The 16,789-nt window shown below is 44.0% G+C and overlaps 2 protein-coding genes across 2 annotated transcripts; both read right to left on the bottom strand.

The window, feature by feature from the left end:
• Window positions 1-1,276: 1,276 nt before the first annotated feature.
• LOC307238421 (uncharacterized protein) lies at window positions 1,277-8,610 on the bottom strand. Its single transcript, XM_080011390.1, has 4 exons — window positions 8,277-8,610; window positions 4,599-5,213; window positions 3,275-4,012; window positions 1,277-2,737 (listed from the first exon to the last, which is right to left on the bottom strand). Exons 1-4 carry the CDS (start codon window positions 8,542-8,544, stop codon window positions 2,529-2,531), a joined length of 1,830 nt encoding a protein of 609 aa, XP_079867516.1. The 5' UTR covers window positions 8,545-8,610; the 3' UTR covers window positions 1,277-2,528.
• A 1,092-nt stretch (window positions 8,611-9,702) lies between these two features.
• On the bottom strand, window positions 9,703-15,290 carry LOC307238309 (uncharacterized protein). The gene is made up of 9 exons (XM_080011241.1): window positions 15,183-15,290; window positions 14,973-15,091; window positions 14,726-14,900; window positions 14,442-14,539; window positions 14,219-14,290; window positions 13,091-13,879; window positions 12,747-12,928; window positions 11,771-12,441; window positions 9,703-11,524 (listed from the first exon to the last, which is right to left on the bottom strand). The coding sequence occupies exons 1-9, from the start codon at window positions 15,272-15,274 to the stop codon at window positions 9,847-9,849; spliced, it is 3,876 nt and encodes a 1,291-aa protein (XP_079867367.1). The 5' UTR covers window positions 15,275-15,290; the 3' UTR covers window positions 9,703-9,846.
• Window positions 15,291-16,789: the final 1,499 nt, after the last annotated feature.

Raw genomic sequence — 16,789 nt, 5'->3', positions numbered from 1 at the left:
TTATAAATTTTAAAATTAATGTAATCATTTATAAGATAATATTATTAATAATAATAATGTAACTTTAATAATAACTTCTTTATTTAATTATAATAATAATAATATTTATGTTGCGTTAAGCTTGTATGGGCAAAAAGACATTTTTTGGATTGTTTTTTTACAAATGAAAAACAAATCCGCAATACCATTTTCAACACAAATCACAAAATAAGTAAAAATAAAATCACCTTTTCAGTTGAATCGTCACATAACAATGTGTTTCTATTTCAAGTTGTAATGTTTGCTGAGTAAAAAATAATAATAGTGTACCTTTCTACTTAGGTAAAAACAGAGACCTAGGTTGGCATGGGCTGACTTGTGTCCGCCAGCATAAACCTTTTTTCCTCCATTTTCAGTTGCTTGTGATTAAGTTACGATAAAGGTTTTTCCACACACATTGACAACGTCATCAATCTCTGCGTGTATTTGTTTTGACCAAGGAGAAGTGAGTCTATAGCTTTTTTTTTTTTTTTACAGCCTTCATCTGAACCTGCTGATATGATCATGAATCTGCACCTTGTGTCGGTTCATACTTTCGACCTTGTGCATAAATGAACTACTGCCATGACAGCTAAATGTATTTTATCACCCTCTGTGCTTTATTCTATATTTAGATGACAGATTATCCATTATTTACTTCCACTTCAATTTAGTGTATTTAATTGCACAACCTTAACAGTCCCTATAAAAAATTTAAAAGATCATTTAGAAAGCAGATTCTGAAATATGAAATGCTCGGAGACCATATCCTTCCTGATCCATTTTACATCCCATAATATAAGCTGCAAGGTTATGTCTCTACAATGGCTAAGTCTATACCGCCACCTACTGGAAAAGGATGAAATGACTGCACCCTCTGGAAAATTCTGCATTAAAATCCAATTTCTCACAAAACAGCATTATTATAATGGAAAGGAGCGATTTATACAATCCAATGTTATTTCCCAACAAGGGGACTTATCTCCTCCAAGAAAAGGTATTCCAAGAATCAAAAAGAATGAAAAGATAATCTTTATTTCTTGATCCAAAACAAAAATCAATAAAAAAAAAAGCAAAACACAAAATAAATAAATATATATATATATATATATATATATATATATATATATATATATATATATATATATATATATATATATATATATATATATATATATATATATATATATATGTAGTAAAAGGATGATCAATATCCATGTCACACCATTTGCTTAGGTTTACATACTTACTTAGACCATACCTCCATGCCAGTGTTTTCTATTTTTCTATTCTATTGGTGATAGAAATGTATCCAACAACTGCACAAATTTTTTTTTTTCCCTTATAAATAGTCAAAGTAATGGTGTACTGTTTCACCAACATTAACAGCATGTAGCCTACACCTTTTTAGACTATAACGTTGGTATACGATGTACTCCATGCTTATGTGAGCTCCTTCATATGATTTGAAAGCGAAGGAAATCTCCCAAAACTATGGAAGAAATTCTGCAGCTTGATTTGGCAATCCAATTCAAATCTCCTGCGACCCACCTGCAGGTCACGAACCAGACTTTGACACACACTGCGCTATGCTACAGCGTTAACCCCTAAACAGGCGCGTGTTCATACTTCCTTTTTCCCCCTTATATGGCACAATTGCACACAAGGCATCTCTAGTTGAACATGGTTTGCAGCACATGGTGCACATTTAATTTTACAGTATGATCCACCGCTTGTCGGTTCAAAGTCATTCTGCTCCGCTCTGTTAGATGTGTCGCTCGGCTGTCGTTTCTTCCTCTTCTCCTTTCGTTTTGGTGCAACAGAAAAGGAGACATGGCCATATAGGGGCTTCCCGTTAGAGCAGCCAAATCGACTATGTCATCTCTTTTAGCATTTGGGATCAGCTCTAAAAGGGATTTGGCCTGAAACCGCTGAAAGGGCTATAGCCAATTGCAGTGGATTCTGAATTTCAAGATAATGACATGAAATCTAGCACAAATGATGTACTACACGCCCAGTACAGAAGATAAAGTGGTGGCAAGTGTATCAAAGATTCTCACACATAGGCATACATTTGGTGAAAGTTGCAAAACCACAGCATGTACGGCTATATTGTTGAAGTTCCATACGGTTGCTATAGCGCCACCAAATGGGGAACTGTCCTCAAAGTTGAGTGAACAATAGTTTGGACCGGTCTGCTGTGGAAAATGTTGTGCATTTCTTTCTCCCCCATTAACAGGAACCCCATTTAAGTCCGAAAAAAGAGGAAGAGAGCCTTCTCGCCCACTTGCCTAAATAGTCTAAGATATGATATTCTGGCTCTATCTGAGTGAAGCTCTTACCACGTACTTCACTGTAAAAGTAATGCTACTAAACTGCCAACGCTCCCGCAAGCTCTGGGGTCTCTCCAGGGTGCAGGATCAGATTGGATCCCGGGAAGTGGAAAAGTACCTTACTACTCTTCTCAGCGACGATCTGGTCTCTAGAGGGGGTCTTAGATGGGCTGCCTCTCACGACTGCTCCGGAAGTTGAAAATTATCCACTGTCTCCACTTTCACTATAATCGTTTGTTCGCCAAGCACGCCGTTGAACACGGAGCCGGAGAGCTGTTTCTCCAACGTTGACCGGCCCGACTCGGGGGTCTCCAGGCCCACCGAGGGCTGGCCTTCGTGGATCTTGCCCAGTGGGTGATACGACTCCAGCATTTCAAAGCTCTGCCCTTTAACGCAAAACAAAATTGAAAAGAAATTACATTTTATATTTAATGAGAGTCTTCTGCAGAGTTTAAAGAGCTATATCTTATGTTAAGACATTGAGCCAAATGTGTGGTTTGAACCATGTGGCGGTGCTAGTGCCCCGCATAGCGCTATTATTGTCTGACTGACTAGAAGCGCCTTCAGTCATATAGGTATTCATGGGAAAACTTTACTAAGTTGTGCAGTCATTTCACATTTTCATGGTTAAAATTGCTAAATGGCGTATGGGTTTCGCATTTGTTCAGAGGAGAAATCCTTACCAAATGGTTATTGAGGCCTGTAGATACACTTATTTGTGTAACTATTCAGCAACAATATACATAAAAACTTCCTTTCTGTAATGGAAACACATTTGGAACCATTGCAAAAGCCTTGTGGCAGTGGAAAAAAACCTGCATTTGTTTAAAGCTTGCTGTGCTGCATTCCAGAGGGTTGCTACATTAGTAGGGTGTTAGGTATTAGTAGTGTAAATATTTTCTCATTTAAATCTATGACCTCACCATTTCTGTGCGTATTCATGTGGCCCTTCAGGCTGCTCTTCTGATTGAAGCAACGGCCGCAAATGTGGCAGCCGTATGGCTTCTCGCCCGTATGGATGCGCAGGTGCCTCTCCAGGTGCCCGCCGCGCTCGAAGATTTTGCCGCAGTACGAGCAGACGAAACATTTCTTTGGTCTTTGGAGCGCCTGCGGGGAGGAGCCATTCCTCCTCGCCCACGGGTGACTGGGCGAGTGCCACGGCATCCCGTGGAGGTCTGAGGAGGCCGCTCCCTCCACCAGAGCGCCAGGGGAGCTGTACGGCGGGAGCCGGGAGCCACACAACGTCTCCGTGCGCGTCGGAATGAAAAGTCGGAGCCCGGGAACGGGCGGTGCGTTCTGCCCCGAGACGCCCGGGTTTTCGGGGTTACTCATCAAGGGGTCGTTTTGCTCGTGGAGTCCGAACAGCCACGGTTCGCTGCCCCTCTCAAAAGACCTGATTTCTCCATCAGCGTCCTGCGCCGCTTCCCTGGTCGCCCCACTTCCTGTCAGATAGGCGGCATTGAAAGCTGGTTCTACAACTTCCTCCACAGGCTCGGATTTCACCTGCATGACTTTAGCCAGGTTGCCCTCGTCTTTGGCAAAGCCATCGTGAACTTCGCTCTGGCTCTGTTTTACAACCGGACCAATGCTGTTACAAGCGCTCTCCTTGGAATCCTGGGGCTGGTCGGCAATGTGCATCTCGGGAGGTAATATCTGAACACCTAGTAATACACAAAACATAGGTCTAGTGATTAAACATCCAAAACAACATTGGAAGATTATATAAAATAAACTGACCAAAATGTTCAATTCAGACCCACTGATTGTATATAGGGTTCCAGCCAAACCCTTTATTATGCTTCTGGATGGATTATTTAACGGTTCCTTTTCACTTTTTGTGTACTTATTTGTGTCACTTGTTGTTGTCTTTCAAAGAAATAGAGGTTTTTGTATAGAGCTCTGTATAGAGGTCCCAATGCCCCCCATTCTCTCTCTCTACTCTAGTCAAACCACAAGGACCTTCTCTGTTCAGCGTGACCTCAAGGAGTGCCACAGCTGGGACCTTCTAACAGTGGACAGGCCCCAAACTCCTATCAAAGGGCAGTGTTGGTACACAGTATAGTACAGTGTTGTTCTAGCTACAAAGAAGTCTCCACAAATGTGCTCCGAGCTCCCTGTGGAGGGAGGGGGTGGAGATCGGGCAAGGCAAAAATCTGAGGGTGTAAATTGACTGTGAACAACAAGGTAATTGCCACGCCCGAATCGTGGGGATGGAATGGCCGGATCTTTTCCGCCCGGGAAACTTACATTTCCTATGAGTCTTCATGTGTTCCTTGACGCTGCTCTTCTGATTGAAGCGTCTCCCACATATCTCACAGTGGTAGGGCTTCTCGCCGGTGTGGATCATTTTGTGCCTTTCGAGGTGCGCGGTACGGTTGAAGACCTTCCCACAGTACGGACAGGGGAAGCCTCTCTTGAACGGCAACCTCTTCGTAGTCCTCCGTCGCATCGAGTTGTAGGCGTAGCGATAGAAACTGTATCCCAATAGTTCGCGGCTGACCGGGCTTTGCTGCAGCAAGCCGGAGCCGCCACACAGAGGAGCCTGTCCATCATCTGGTGGGGGGTCAGTCAGACATGCCAGGGCATTTGCCCTGAATCCTAAATAATCTGAACTGCCAAGTCCAGTGGCGTGGCCGTCAGTGTGTGTGGAGTCTGAGCCGGGTATGGTTGTCTGGTTGTCCCTCTCGAACGAGCAGAGTTCTCCTTCGAGCTGTTGAGGGACGGCTCTTGTCTCTGGCCTCTCCACCACCCCCGGTTCAGCCTTCATCTGGACCTCAGGTGTGGTGGATAAGATACTTTGGTCCTTGTCAGTGCGCGCCTCTTCCAGTTTTTCTTCACAGTCATTGATCGCACTCTTGGCATCTGTGGAGAGATATTATCGTTTCATTCAAAAATATTGTTCAATGCACAGTCGATATTTTTTTAGATGCCATGGCTTTAGATAGTGGGATTACTGTGATTGAAAGCAATTGAAATCAAAAAGATCAAAGACAAGATGAGGGATCTCAATGATCAGAAATGCAGAAACATCACACATGGAAGAAAACGGAAGAATATATATTATGTGTGTGTGTGTGTATATATATATATATATATATATATATATTTAAAAAAAATTAATAAAAGAAGAAACACCTGATTCAACCTAAACTCATTCGGTCCAGCAGAAGACCTCACTTTCTGGGGCAGTCGAACAACCTCACCATGTCCATCTTACCATCTCTCCCCTGGTCATCAATCACTCTTGCTGCTTTCATTAAATAATATAATGAATCGTCAATTGCGTAATAGTCAACGGCACACAGACAAATCAGTTTCTCGACCTTTCTTGTCCATCATTTCCAGCCTTTTAAGATGCAAATGCCATAAAATGTTTTGAAAACAATCAGGGCCCAATCGAGGGAGAAAGGCCCAAAATCTGCCAAGATACGGCTTGGCTCTCGAATCAACATCTTTTAGAAGGGAGGGCTCCCACCTCCTCCTAGACAGTAATGTTTACAGAACAAATGGAGTGCAATTATTTTACGCCAAACCTTTATTTCCAGATATTTCACACTTTTCATTGAGGATAGGTTAGCAATTTTTCCAAATGTTTTTAAAATGTTGGTCCACATCATGTATAACCCTTAACAGCACAACCTCACTGAACAGTTTACTATTGAGAAACTTTACTATTATTATTATTGATCGTGATTTAAAACCTCAAAACCAACAATTTCATATGAGCGAAAAAACCCCACTAGGACAATTTATTTATCAAAGGCAAATGGCTTTGGATCACAATAATTACCTTATTTATAGAAGTGGTTACTCAAAGAAAATTTAAAAATACAAGAGCAGTGCATTAAGCAATATAAAAGCTAAACAAAGCAATGGCTTCTTAGGCTCAATGGTAAGAATGGCTTCTTACACTGAATCTGACAAACGACAACGGCTGGCTGTAAGTCTATCAATTTATATTGAGAGTCTAATTCCACATGTGAAATGCTTTAGAGTATGTGTGAAATTTCCCCATCCGAACGAGGGTCAATTTATTTAAAATTTTCCACTCTTGCAACATTTCGAAGATTAACAATGGAGTTCACCAGATTCAGTATCAATGAATCTCTTTTTATATAAATGGATTAACAAATCCAGACACATGCACTACGACGACCAGCGGAAGGGAGGGTCCAACAGTCAGATCCTTCTTCGGATTCAGTGTAAAGCCGGCTTTAGCAGTGCATATTCCATAAGAAACGTATAAAATGACAAAGTCTTTGCAGCACTACCACGCTGCTCTCAGGTGAATCTCTTGGTGTATTTTGAGGTTGCTCTGCACCGTGAAGGTCTTGCCACACATTTCACAGCAGTAGGGCTTGAGTCCGCTGTGGAAGCGCATGTGTCTCAGGCAGTTGTCCTGCCGCGCAAACAGCTTGCCACAGATCTGACAGCTGAAGGGACGCTCGCCCGTGTGCACGCTCTGATGGGTCTTCAGTCGGGTCTTCTGAGTGAAAGACTTGCCACACTCCTGGCATTTGAACGGTTTCGATGCCCCGTGAGCATGCTGACTGTGACTCGCTTTGGATTTGGACAGCTTTTGACTGCCTTTCCAGAGGATGGCCATTTTCTTAGCCCTGAGGGTGTTCCTCGTGGGGAGGTTGGCTTCGGTGGATCTCCACGTGTGGAGGTCTATCTGTGAGGGTCCTGACTGTAGCGGTCCTGGCTGTGTGGGGTCGCCATCATGGACAGTGAGCTGTGGCAGATGCAAGTCCTGCTCTGCAGAGATGGACTCCGGCGTTACAATTCCTGCGCAAACTGCTTCTATTTGGGGCTCTTCCTTTATCAGCGCGCTCATCAGTGAGTCATGAGAAGCTGCCACGGTCGTAGCAGAACTGCATGACCTTTCTGGATTGTTCTTGACGGGATATCGCTTGGAGTGAGAGAAAAAGGGCTGCATCGCATGTGCAGGACGCTCTGACGTGTTGTGTCCCGGGGACCAACCAGGTCCTTTTTTCTCTTCGTGGTTCACGGACACAACCGTGGACATCCCAGCGTTGGAGCACTTCTCTGCTGGCCTAGACTGCCTCCCGAACCCCAGGTCCTTGCGTTCATCCGAAGGGCTTCCCCCATGATAGAGTGCATTGACAGTCTTTGATTGGAAATGCATTGCGTGCGCATGTGATTCTTTATCCTCTGGGTCAGCTGTAATGAAAGAAGAAAAAAAAGAAACACAACTGACACCCGCCATTCACTGAAAGCTGTAGGCTGAAGCCTTGTGAAATGCGCATGGTGGATGCTCCTCTAGTACTAGCGATGCAAGACCCGGGGCGATTAGTTCTGGACAAACTCATCTTTTAAATGAGTCGGCAGTCAGTCCAAAACAAGCGCCTTGAATTTTAATTTCGGGAGTTGGTGAGCGAGAGAATCTTCAAATCACAATCTGAAAAGAATTACCGAGTAAGTTAAAAATGCGTTTGGTCCAATTCATGTTGAACGTGACGGATTTGCACTTACATTTTTTGACAGAAGTGAATTACTGTTTGTGATTCACAAACAAGTAATTTTGAGAGGTTATTAATCAACAAAGGGTAGAGAGGTCATTTAATGAGGCTAAAATATTTTTTTAGTTCCTTACTTTGCATTCTTCCGCCTGGATCGATCGTTTTGACAGAATTCCATATGGGGTTTTTTGGGGTTTTTTTTGGGAGAATTCCGCGTCCTAAAAAGAGCCCAACCGACTGTCACGACTCGTCCATCCTTCCCATCCACCGGAAGTCACCCCTCGCTCATCGTGCATTACACCAAACTTTAGAGTCGGAAAACCGAACGACTCTTTTTACCGAGTCACTCGCCATGAAACAAATCTCCAACAAAGAGTCGAACCCTCCATTACTACTGTACTTCACACCACTGCCTGAACATTACCTGCGGTAACTCCCTTACCTGCATAACAGCCGTGAATACCCATCATCCCCTGCGGCTGATTGTCTTTTCCGGCTTTGGCTGCTGCTTCTCTGGCTCGACAGAGTTCAGCCTCCATCTTCCTCAGACTCCTATTCAGCTCCTGGATCTCCCCTTCCCTCCGGCACACCTCCAGCCGGAGCACCACCGCCTCGTCCTCCACCAGCTTGGCTATTTCGGCCACCGCCGCCTTCGCCAGGACGTCCATTATCGCCGCGATTTGCAAGCTAAACGACGGCGGGAAAGACATGGTCGTCGAACCAAAGAGAAAAAAACCCAACAACCCCGTTAAACTGCGAGACCCCTGCTCGGGCGGCGTTTGGCGATCCCTCGAAGCAGCGCGTTCGCTTTATTTTGGGGACATCTGGCTCAGCGTTGACGTCGAATGTGAAGGACGGAAATGGCAGCGGAGCAGACTACCGTACTGTCCGTAATAAACGCGAAGGGGGAAAAAATAAAAATAAATAGGATCGTTTGCAAGTGCATTTTATTTGAAGATACCAGGGTTGTGATTTGGCAAACGTATAACCAACAAAACATTATTTATTCCAACCGATATTATTATTATTATTATTATTATTATTATTTTAGCTTCCAAGGGATAGTTTAGTTTCACAGTTATACCATTAGGTAATATAGAGCCAATATAACTTTAGCTATATTATAAGATAATGTAGCTGATCTAACTTGATTTAGCTTTATTATTATTATTATTATTATTATTATAGGTGGCATATCCAATATAACTTATTTTAGCTTTATTATTAGACAACATAGCAACTAATTTAGCTCTATTATTACATAATATAGTGTGTATATGTATGTGTGTGTGTGTATATATATATATATATGTACACACACACACACAACTACACAACTTATTTTAGCTTTATTATTAGACAACATAGCAACTAATTTAGACACACACACACACACACACTATATTATTTAATAACAAAGCTAAATGAGTTGCTATGTTGCCTAGTAATGAAGCTAAAATAAGTTGTATTGGATATATCACCAATAATAATAATAATAATAAAGCTAAATCCAGTTTATTTATAAATATATATATATGGACTAACTGGATTAAGCTATATTATTATAATAGGTGATATATCCAATACAACTTATTTTAGCTATATTATTAGACAACATGGCAACTAATTTAGCTGTGTTGTTATATAATATAGCAGATATTACATGATTTAGCTATATTATTAGATAATATATCCAATATAACTTAATTTATCTTTATTGTTGGATAATATAGCTAATATAATTAAGTTTTGCCATTACTAGATAATGTAGTTTGATTACGTTAGCTCCTTCAAGGAGCTCAAGGCAAGATTAAGTTGCCTTGCCCCGCATTCAAAAAAACCAACACATCACACCTTTAATTCTCAGCATATAGTGGGAATTTTAACTTTTAATTGAGGTTATAAAAAACGAGAATATAAAAATACTTATTGGCTACAATTTGAAAAACAAAAAATAGTCTCATCTCTCAGAAGGAAAAAAAAAAAAGGACTTTGCGACCCTTCACAATTACTTATACCCCTGATCCTTCTTCTCTCTTTGTTTGTTTATTGCTCTCTCTTTCCCTCCCCCGCCTCAGGGTTGCAATGGCAACCGCTTCATCGAAACACATGCTATGGGGACTGTTCTTGGCATGAGTGTCTCTTGTCCCGCCTTCGTCCCAATCCAGTCTCCGCTCCCCTGACTTGGGCGCCCTCGTCTCTTTCTTCCCTGCCTTCTCGCCCTCCGCCCCTGCCTCTGTCTCCTCATTCTGGTCCATATTCCTCTCTGCAGCGATGCTAGACGGGCATTCCCTCTCTCTGTCTGCAACCTTCCTCTGCTGCTGCTGTTGCCGAAATCCCAGCACAGTCAGTCTGCAGTGCTGCGGCTTCGGCGGCACGACGGGCACCGATTTAACGTGGTAAACCTTGGAAGGCGGTTGCTTGGAAATCACCAGCGCGCTTCCGAACCCTGTCTCAGATTCCCATTTGGTGCCGGGCACCTCACTCTCCTTCTCCCTCTTCAATGAGATGGTGGGACTGATGTTGGAATCGTTGCAGACTGTTCTCGCCAGTGGTTGAGGTCGCTCCATGGCGCTCTTCTCCTCTTTTTTACCTTTTTCCGGCTCTTCTGAATGCCCCCTTTCCTCTTCTTCGCACTTCTCTTCTTCCTTGATGCCAAGGACCTTGACGTCCCCTTTGCTGTTCCCAGCAGCAAATTTGTTCTCTTCTGGAAAATCTTGCTGGGTCTTTGGGTCATAGTTGGCTTGCTCAGCCGTTGACCTCAGTTTTTCGAGGATCGCAGTCTCGCTGTCTTTCTCCCCGATCTCCTCGATTTTCTCTACCCTCAGTCCATCCCAGGCCATTGCTCTCGGCTCTTCGGGGATGGCAGTCTCACCATCTAGCTCTCCGATCTCTCTTGCAATGTTAATGTCTCCCGTGAGAATCCCATCAACCTCTGCCTCTTTGTCGTCTAATCCAGTCCAATCCTCTTCCGTTTCATGCCTGGATAGTCCTGCGGTCATCACTCTATCCTCCTGGGCGCTATCGTACTCATCCTCCCGTTCAGCGTTGTCAAGTTCTTCGTATTCTATATTTCCATGGGGAAAGTCTTCACACTCTGGGAACATTTCGCCTTCAATCTCAAGGTTTCCATTGTCCGGCTTTGCTCTGTCCTCCTCTACTGTCCCCTCCCTATCTTCATCCAGTGTTTCTTCACTGTCTCCCTTGAGCTCTTCTCCTTCTGGAGAGACACCTGTTTTTTCCTCTTCCACTTCTTTTTCAGGTGTAACGTCTCCAATTTCTTCTACTTGTTTTTCCTCACACCCCTCGTTCCTGTCTGGCTCCCTGCCCTCACTAGAGCACATATCTATTTGCTCTTTTGGGTTGTCAGAGCATTCCAGGGAAACCTCTGGATACACATCACATATGTCCCGCTGTGTGGCACAAGTTGCGTTCACAACATCTGAACCCGTTTCACCATGAAGGTTCCCAGAGAGACCTTCGCAGCTTTCTGTATCACTGTGTGGAATCTCAACCTCTTCCTCCTCAGTTTTGACCTCTGCCATCTCCTCAGTGCCTGTACCGATATTGTGCCCATTTATTACCAGTGGAAAATCACAAGCTGCTGCCGGCTCTGAACCCCTGGAGTGGTCTTTTTTGCCTGGAGCTTGGTTCACATCTGTCATGCTGGTATCAGTCATAGTCTCAGTGCTGTAGATTGAGGATTGACACGGTAACATTAGATGTTTCAGCATGCTTCACAAAAAATTAATGACAACAATGATACTTGGTCAGAGGGCAATTGGTTGACAATACTTTTCAATTCGAATATTAATATTTGCTTTATGTATTTGCTTTACATTTTCTAACATTTACAGGTGTTGTTTGGTAATTCAGGGGAATGGAAAATCACTTTCGGTTTTGCAGTTCTGCCTCAATGGGTATGTTTGACCTTACCTTTGCATATTTTTTTCTTCTGTATTTTCTTCCAGGTTATTTTTGTCTTCCTCTTCTTTGTTCATTGGGTGCTTATTTTCCAGCCACTCTTCACGTGTTTCTACATCCTGCTCCCAGATGCCTGAAAGTTCGCCCTCCAACTGTTTGGGCTCTCCGTCGTCCGAGCTCTGCGATTGGTCAGCAGGCTCTCTTTCAACTCCAGCACTTTCAATTCGCTCACCTCTCCGTGGAGACAGAGGTGAGTCATCTTCCACGTCACCGACTGGACCAGACCAAGTCAGGTTTTGGAACATATAGCTAGACGGAAGGCTTTTGTAGAACAGGGACTCATCTTCGTCATTACTGTCGTTTTCACTGTAATCCTCAGTGTCTTCATCGTTTACAACCTCCTCTTCAGAGGAAGACTGAGCAGGTTGGAAAGACCTGGCAACGTACGGCAGACTGAGGGATTTAATGTGTCGCCCATGCACATCGGCACTCAGTGGCCTGTGCGATACCGGCCTGCTGTGGTTCTGGTTCTGGTTCAGAGGGAACATTTCCATGCCTGGCTGGGAGTGTCTCAGCGTGCTCTGAAGAGGTCGAGTCTCAGTGGGTTCTTGCGGAAAACCTCCCCCCATTGCCTCATACTCGATGTCTTCGTGACAGGGTGGCTCCACAGAGAACTCGTTCATCTGAAGGGAAAGTGGGAAACCCGGTAGTAAAGAGACAAAAATGACCCAAACCTGTATTAATAAACAATAAGCGCAAAGTTCAAACTTTATCCATTTATGGAAAGGGAATTTCACCCTGAAGTTTGCGTGAGCACTTATCCAGCCAATGTATGGTTAAAAGTTCAAAAATGTTTGTTTTTTTCAGTCAAATATGGTTATTGAGAGCATTCCATAATCTTGGCTCTGGCTCACATATATAAGCCAAAGGAGAGCACTAGGAGGGACCATTTTATTACAACTTACAACCCAGGCATATAAGCACACACCTGGTTTGGGATGCTGCTGTCCATATGGTCCAGGAATTCAAAGTTATCCTGGACGTATCCCGATAACTCCTGGTCATCTCCCTCCAGCTCTGTGGAGTTGAGGATATCAGACACTTCGGATACACCGTTGTCTCCGGTTATTTTTATTTCTGATATATCGTCTTCTGGAGTGCCCTTCATTTCTGTAAAATAAAGAACGTGAAAGGGTGGTGTTTGCAGCTCTCAGAAAATAGATGTGGCAAATAGTTAATTATACCAAAACATAAAAAAGAGTGAGTGATTTGTGGCTTCTTAAAAGAGTCAGAATTGGTCATCACATTTCAAAATAAAGGTTATTTTCTTACTTATATATCCATCAGAGCCATCCTCTTCCATGCTGGAGTTCGGGGATTTGGCACCCTGCTCACCACCCTGGCCTTGACCTCTCACTTCTTGTCGCATCGCCATGCAATCTGTTTTCTCCTCCTCTTCTTCTTCCTCCTCTGTCACCACGCCCTCAACCTGCTCCTCTTCTGCCTTCCTCTCCTCTTCCATCACCCCTTCATCGCCTATTGCTGCCACTTCTTTCCCATCATTTTCTACGGTGTTCTCGTCCTTTTTCACAGCCTCTGCGGTGGCGGCCCTGCCCCCTGCGCCTCGACCTGCCTTGGATTCTACAGCCTTTCTTCCGTGCTTTCGCTCCTCCGTCTCTACTCCCTCCTTCCCCATCATCTCCTTGTCTCGCCCGTCTTGGCCCCTGCCACAGTGGATGACCCGGTCCCCTCCACCCCCCTGCAGGACCCCCAGTGCCAGGTTGGAGGTGATGTGCAGGGGCACCGTGACCAAGTGTGGCCCTGTGATGTGCATGGCCGCCCGCCGGCCCTGCTTAGTGGAGAGTCCTGGGGACCGGGTCTGGTGGGTCTCCTGGACCTGGTTGCCAGTGACTCCCACCCTTTCTGTGTCCAGTGAGCTGTACGTGCCCTGGGTGCCCGCGCCGCCGCTCACCACCCCCGTCCCCCTGCGGTACGTCACGGCGTACCCGCTGCTTCCCGCGGCGTTAAAATTGGGGCCCGACTCGCTGGTGGCCCCAGAGTTGGAAATGACCAAGGGAGACATGGTGGGTGCTTGAGTGCGTTGGGAGCGTGGCCTCGAACCTGAAAGATATGATTGGGAGTGGACTTTGCTCAAATGGACATAATTTGTTTTCAGAAGGTCAGTCAACATTAAAAGTATAAATCTAATAATATACTATAAATTTAAGGAATTAATTCAACTCAAACAATAAGAAAATCTACAATTGTCAACATAAGCTAAGCATAGATTCTTATCCATCCTATGGTTATTATAATACTGCCTTTGAAAATGTATTCATTTTAAATGAGTGTTCAGTTTAATGATATAATAGGTAATAATATTGATAATAGTAGATAATATTTCATTTTAATCACACCTCCAGACGTTGTAATGGAGACTAGATTTATGAAGCACAATACCTTGGTTTGGATAGGATGGACTGCTGAGTGAGTCCATACTCCTTGCCGGTCTCAGAGCAGGTCTATCCTTCTCTGGAAGAAATAAAAATATTCAAGCGAAAATTATGCTTTCCAAGCAACCGCCTTCCAATGCTTGGATTTCAGAGACAATTTTTTAGCCTTTTTCAATAATAAGCTGATTTGGATGGGACTGGGAGTTATGCACGGGTGATTTTCTACATACCTTTGTGCGAGTGCTTGTTTCTCCGGCGTGGGTCGTGGAACCGCCCTCCTATGTTGAAGATGGATATCCACTTCCTGCCCTTGAGCGATCCCTTCCTCCTAAAGGGCCATTTCACACATAGGAGATTTATCTTATTAGTCCTTAAATTAAGTGGTTGCTCGATAGTACAATGTACCATCAACATATAATCACATGTGCTTCAGACAACACAGCAACCAAGTTGCCTATTAATAGAAAGTCATTTTTTCAAATAGAAAAATAGATATATGGATTGCTCTACGTACTTATCAGTGCCTTCTATAATAGCATGGTAGGGTCTTATAGGAAGGGGGCCATCTCCGGGGCTGATGTTCCCAAAGCTGGCCAGAACCATGGGAGGAACAGCCCGGGAAAATGGATCCTCCTGTCCGCTCATTGGTGATGGCGAAGGCAAAGACTTCCGTCTCTCCAGCGGTATACCTGGATCACAAAAATTAGTATGTATTTTGTATGTATTTGTGTGTGAGGGTGTGTTGAGCTCCAGGGCCTTACCTTGCTCGGGGAATAGCTGAGGGACATGTGTGAGGATGAACTCGACCACGATGGACTGGACCCTGACCTCCATGAAGGCGGCTGTGCCATTGAACCCGGACGCCTCAATGTCTTTGGACCTTCACGCCAAAAAATTAATCGAATAGATATTTGACCGATTAATTGATAAAAAGTCAGCAGTCGGCGATGGCTATGATGAAAACTGCCAACCTGAGCAGATTAGGGGCCCATACGATGGCCAGGTTGCGGGCGTGCATGTTGGTCTTAGAGGAGTGTGAAGCCATTCTGACCAAGTGATGCATCAGGAACTCCAGAGTCCTGAGGGGGAGCAGGGACATTAAACAAATAGTGGCATTCATTCTGCAAAAATCTAGTTTTCTTAAGGACGAAAGAAAAATGAGGAATAAAATGTACACGTCCCTCCTGAAAATGTGTTTTAGATTCGAAAAGTTTCACCAGGCTTCTAAATAGGTGGATTAAAGGATGGATGAATAGGTTGAAAAAGGTGCAAAAACAGGGTTCTACCTTAAGTCAAATAAAGTGAATGAAATGTTAGAAGTTTGATGAGAACCATGGAGTTTGGCTTTGGCTAAATTTTGAAAACAAACAAACAAAAAAAACCTAGACAGCAGAATCCTTTCAAAATGCCTATATACTGTAAGTGGGTGAGCCAATGTGTACAATTCCAAGGGAAAGAAGAACTTGCAATGATGCTTATACAAGCAACGAAATAAGCTAAAAAAAAAATCCAAGTTATTTCACAGATAGATAAATATGGTCAAGATAAGTGGTTCTCAACTGGTGGGTCCAAAACTTATATGTATACGTCCTCTTTGTCAAAGCGAAGTTAAGCAATTCAGTGTTTTAGCTGTTATTTTCCTGTTGTTCTCATTAGGCATCTTTCTTTGCCTTTTTTCTTCGATGCATTTATTTGATAATTCAATGTTTTTTTAATTGGGTTTTTGGTCCTTATTAACATACTGTATGTGTGTGCAGTTGGAGCATGGACGGTTGATGATAAATGTGTCTACCTGTAATGGAGGGGCGGCAGCTCCTTCAGCACATCTCTGATCTTCACCAACCTCTCATCCTCCAGCTGGATGGCCACGGCTTCCTACGGAAGCAGAGCTTGACAGTTTTGGTTTCTTGACTTTAGCTTCGTTGAACCGGATATTGAAATAACGTCTATTACATATGTGTATCTGCCAGATTCTCTTTTTTTTTTAAATACATATTCAATTGGAGCTACCCACAGCAAACTTGTCGTAGAGCTGGTAAGTCAGCAGAGGGTTGGGCAGCTCCCTGAAGTAGGCCTTGCAGAGGGAGCTGACGCAATGGATGTCCTGCAGGTACAGGTCCTTGTTGAGATCTGGACTTCCGTCAATGTCAAACTCGCTCCTGGTTTGGGGGCAAACGACACGAAATGTCCAAATGGGGGAATGTCGACCGTGCGATTTAAAATATACACACGCAAACCAACCTCAGTTTCTGTGTGTTGGACGACACTCCTGACAGCCTGTAGATGCCGTCCACGATCCCATGCTCCTCCACAAACTCGCTGCAGCTCCGCAGCACCTGGGGGACTGTGGAGGACGGCAAACCGTGGTCACCAATGTAATGTTTCGTTTAGGATAGAATAGAACATAATAGGACAGAAGGGTCTTAGACTTACTCTCTTGGCAGGAGGTGGACAGGTGCTCCAACAAATCGCATCCAAACACCTTTTCTAGGTTGGCCCCCCTTTTCCGCACTCTCCACATCGCTGCTTTGTACCTCGCTGGATGTGTTCGCTGACGGCTCGTTTAGTGTGAATCTGA

The sequence above is a fragment of the Zeus faber genome (genome assembly GCF_960531495.2).
Source record: "Zeus faber genome assembly, chromosome: 12".
In the NCBI taxonomy this organism is placed as follows: Eukaryota; Metazoa; Chordata; class Actinopteri; order Zeiformes; family Zeidae; genus Zeus; species Zeus faber.
The sequence above is the reverse complement of the archived record's forward strand: the minus strand, read 5'-3'. Positions and strand labels throughout refer to the sequence as shown.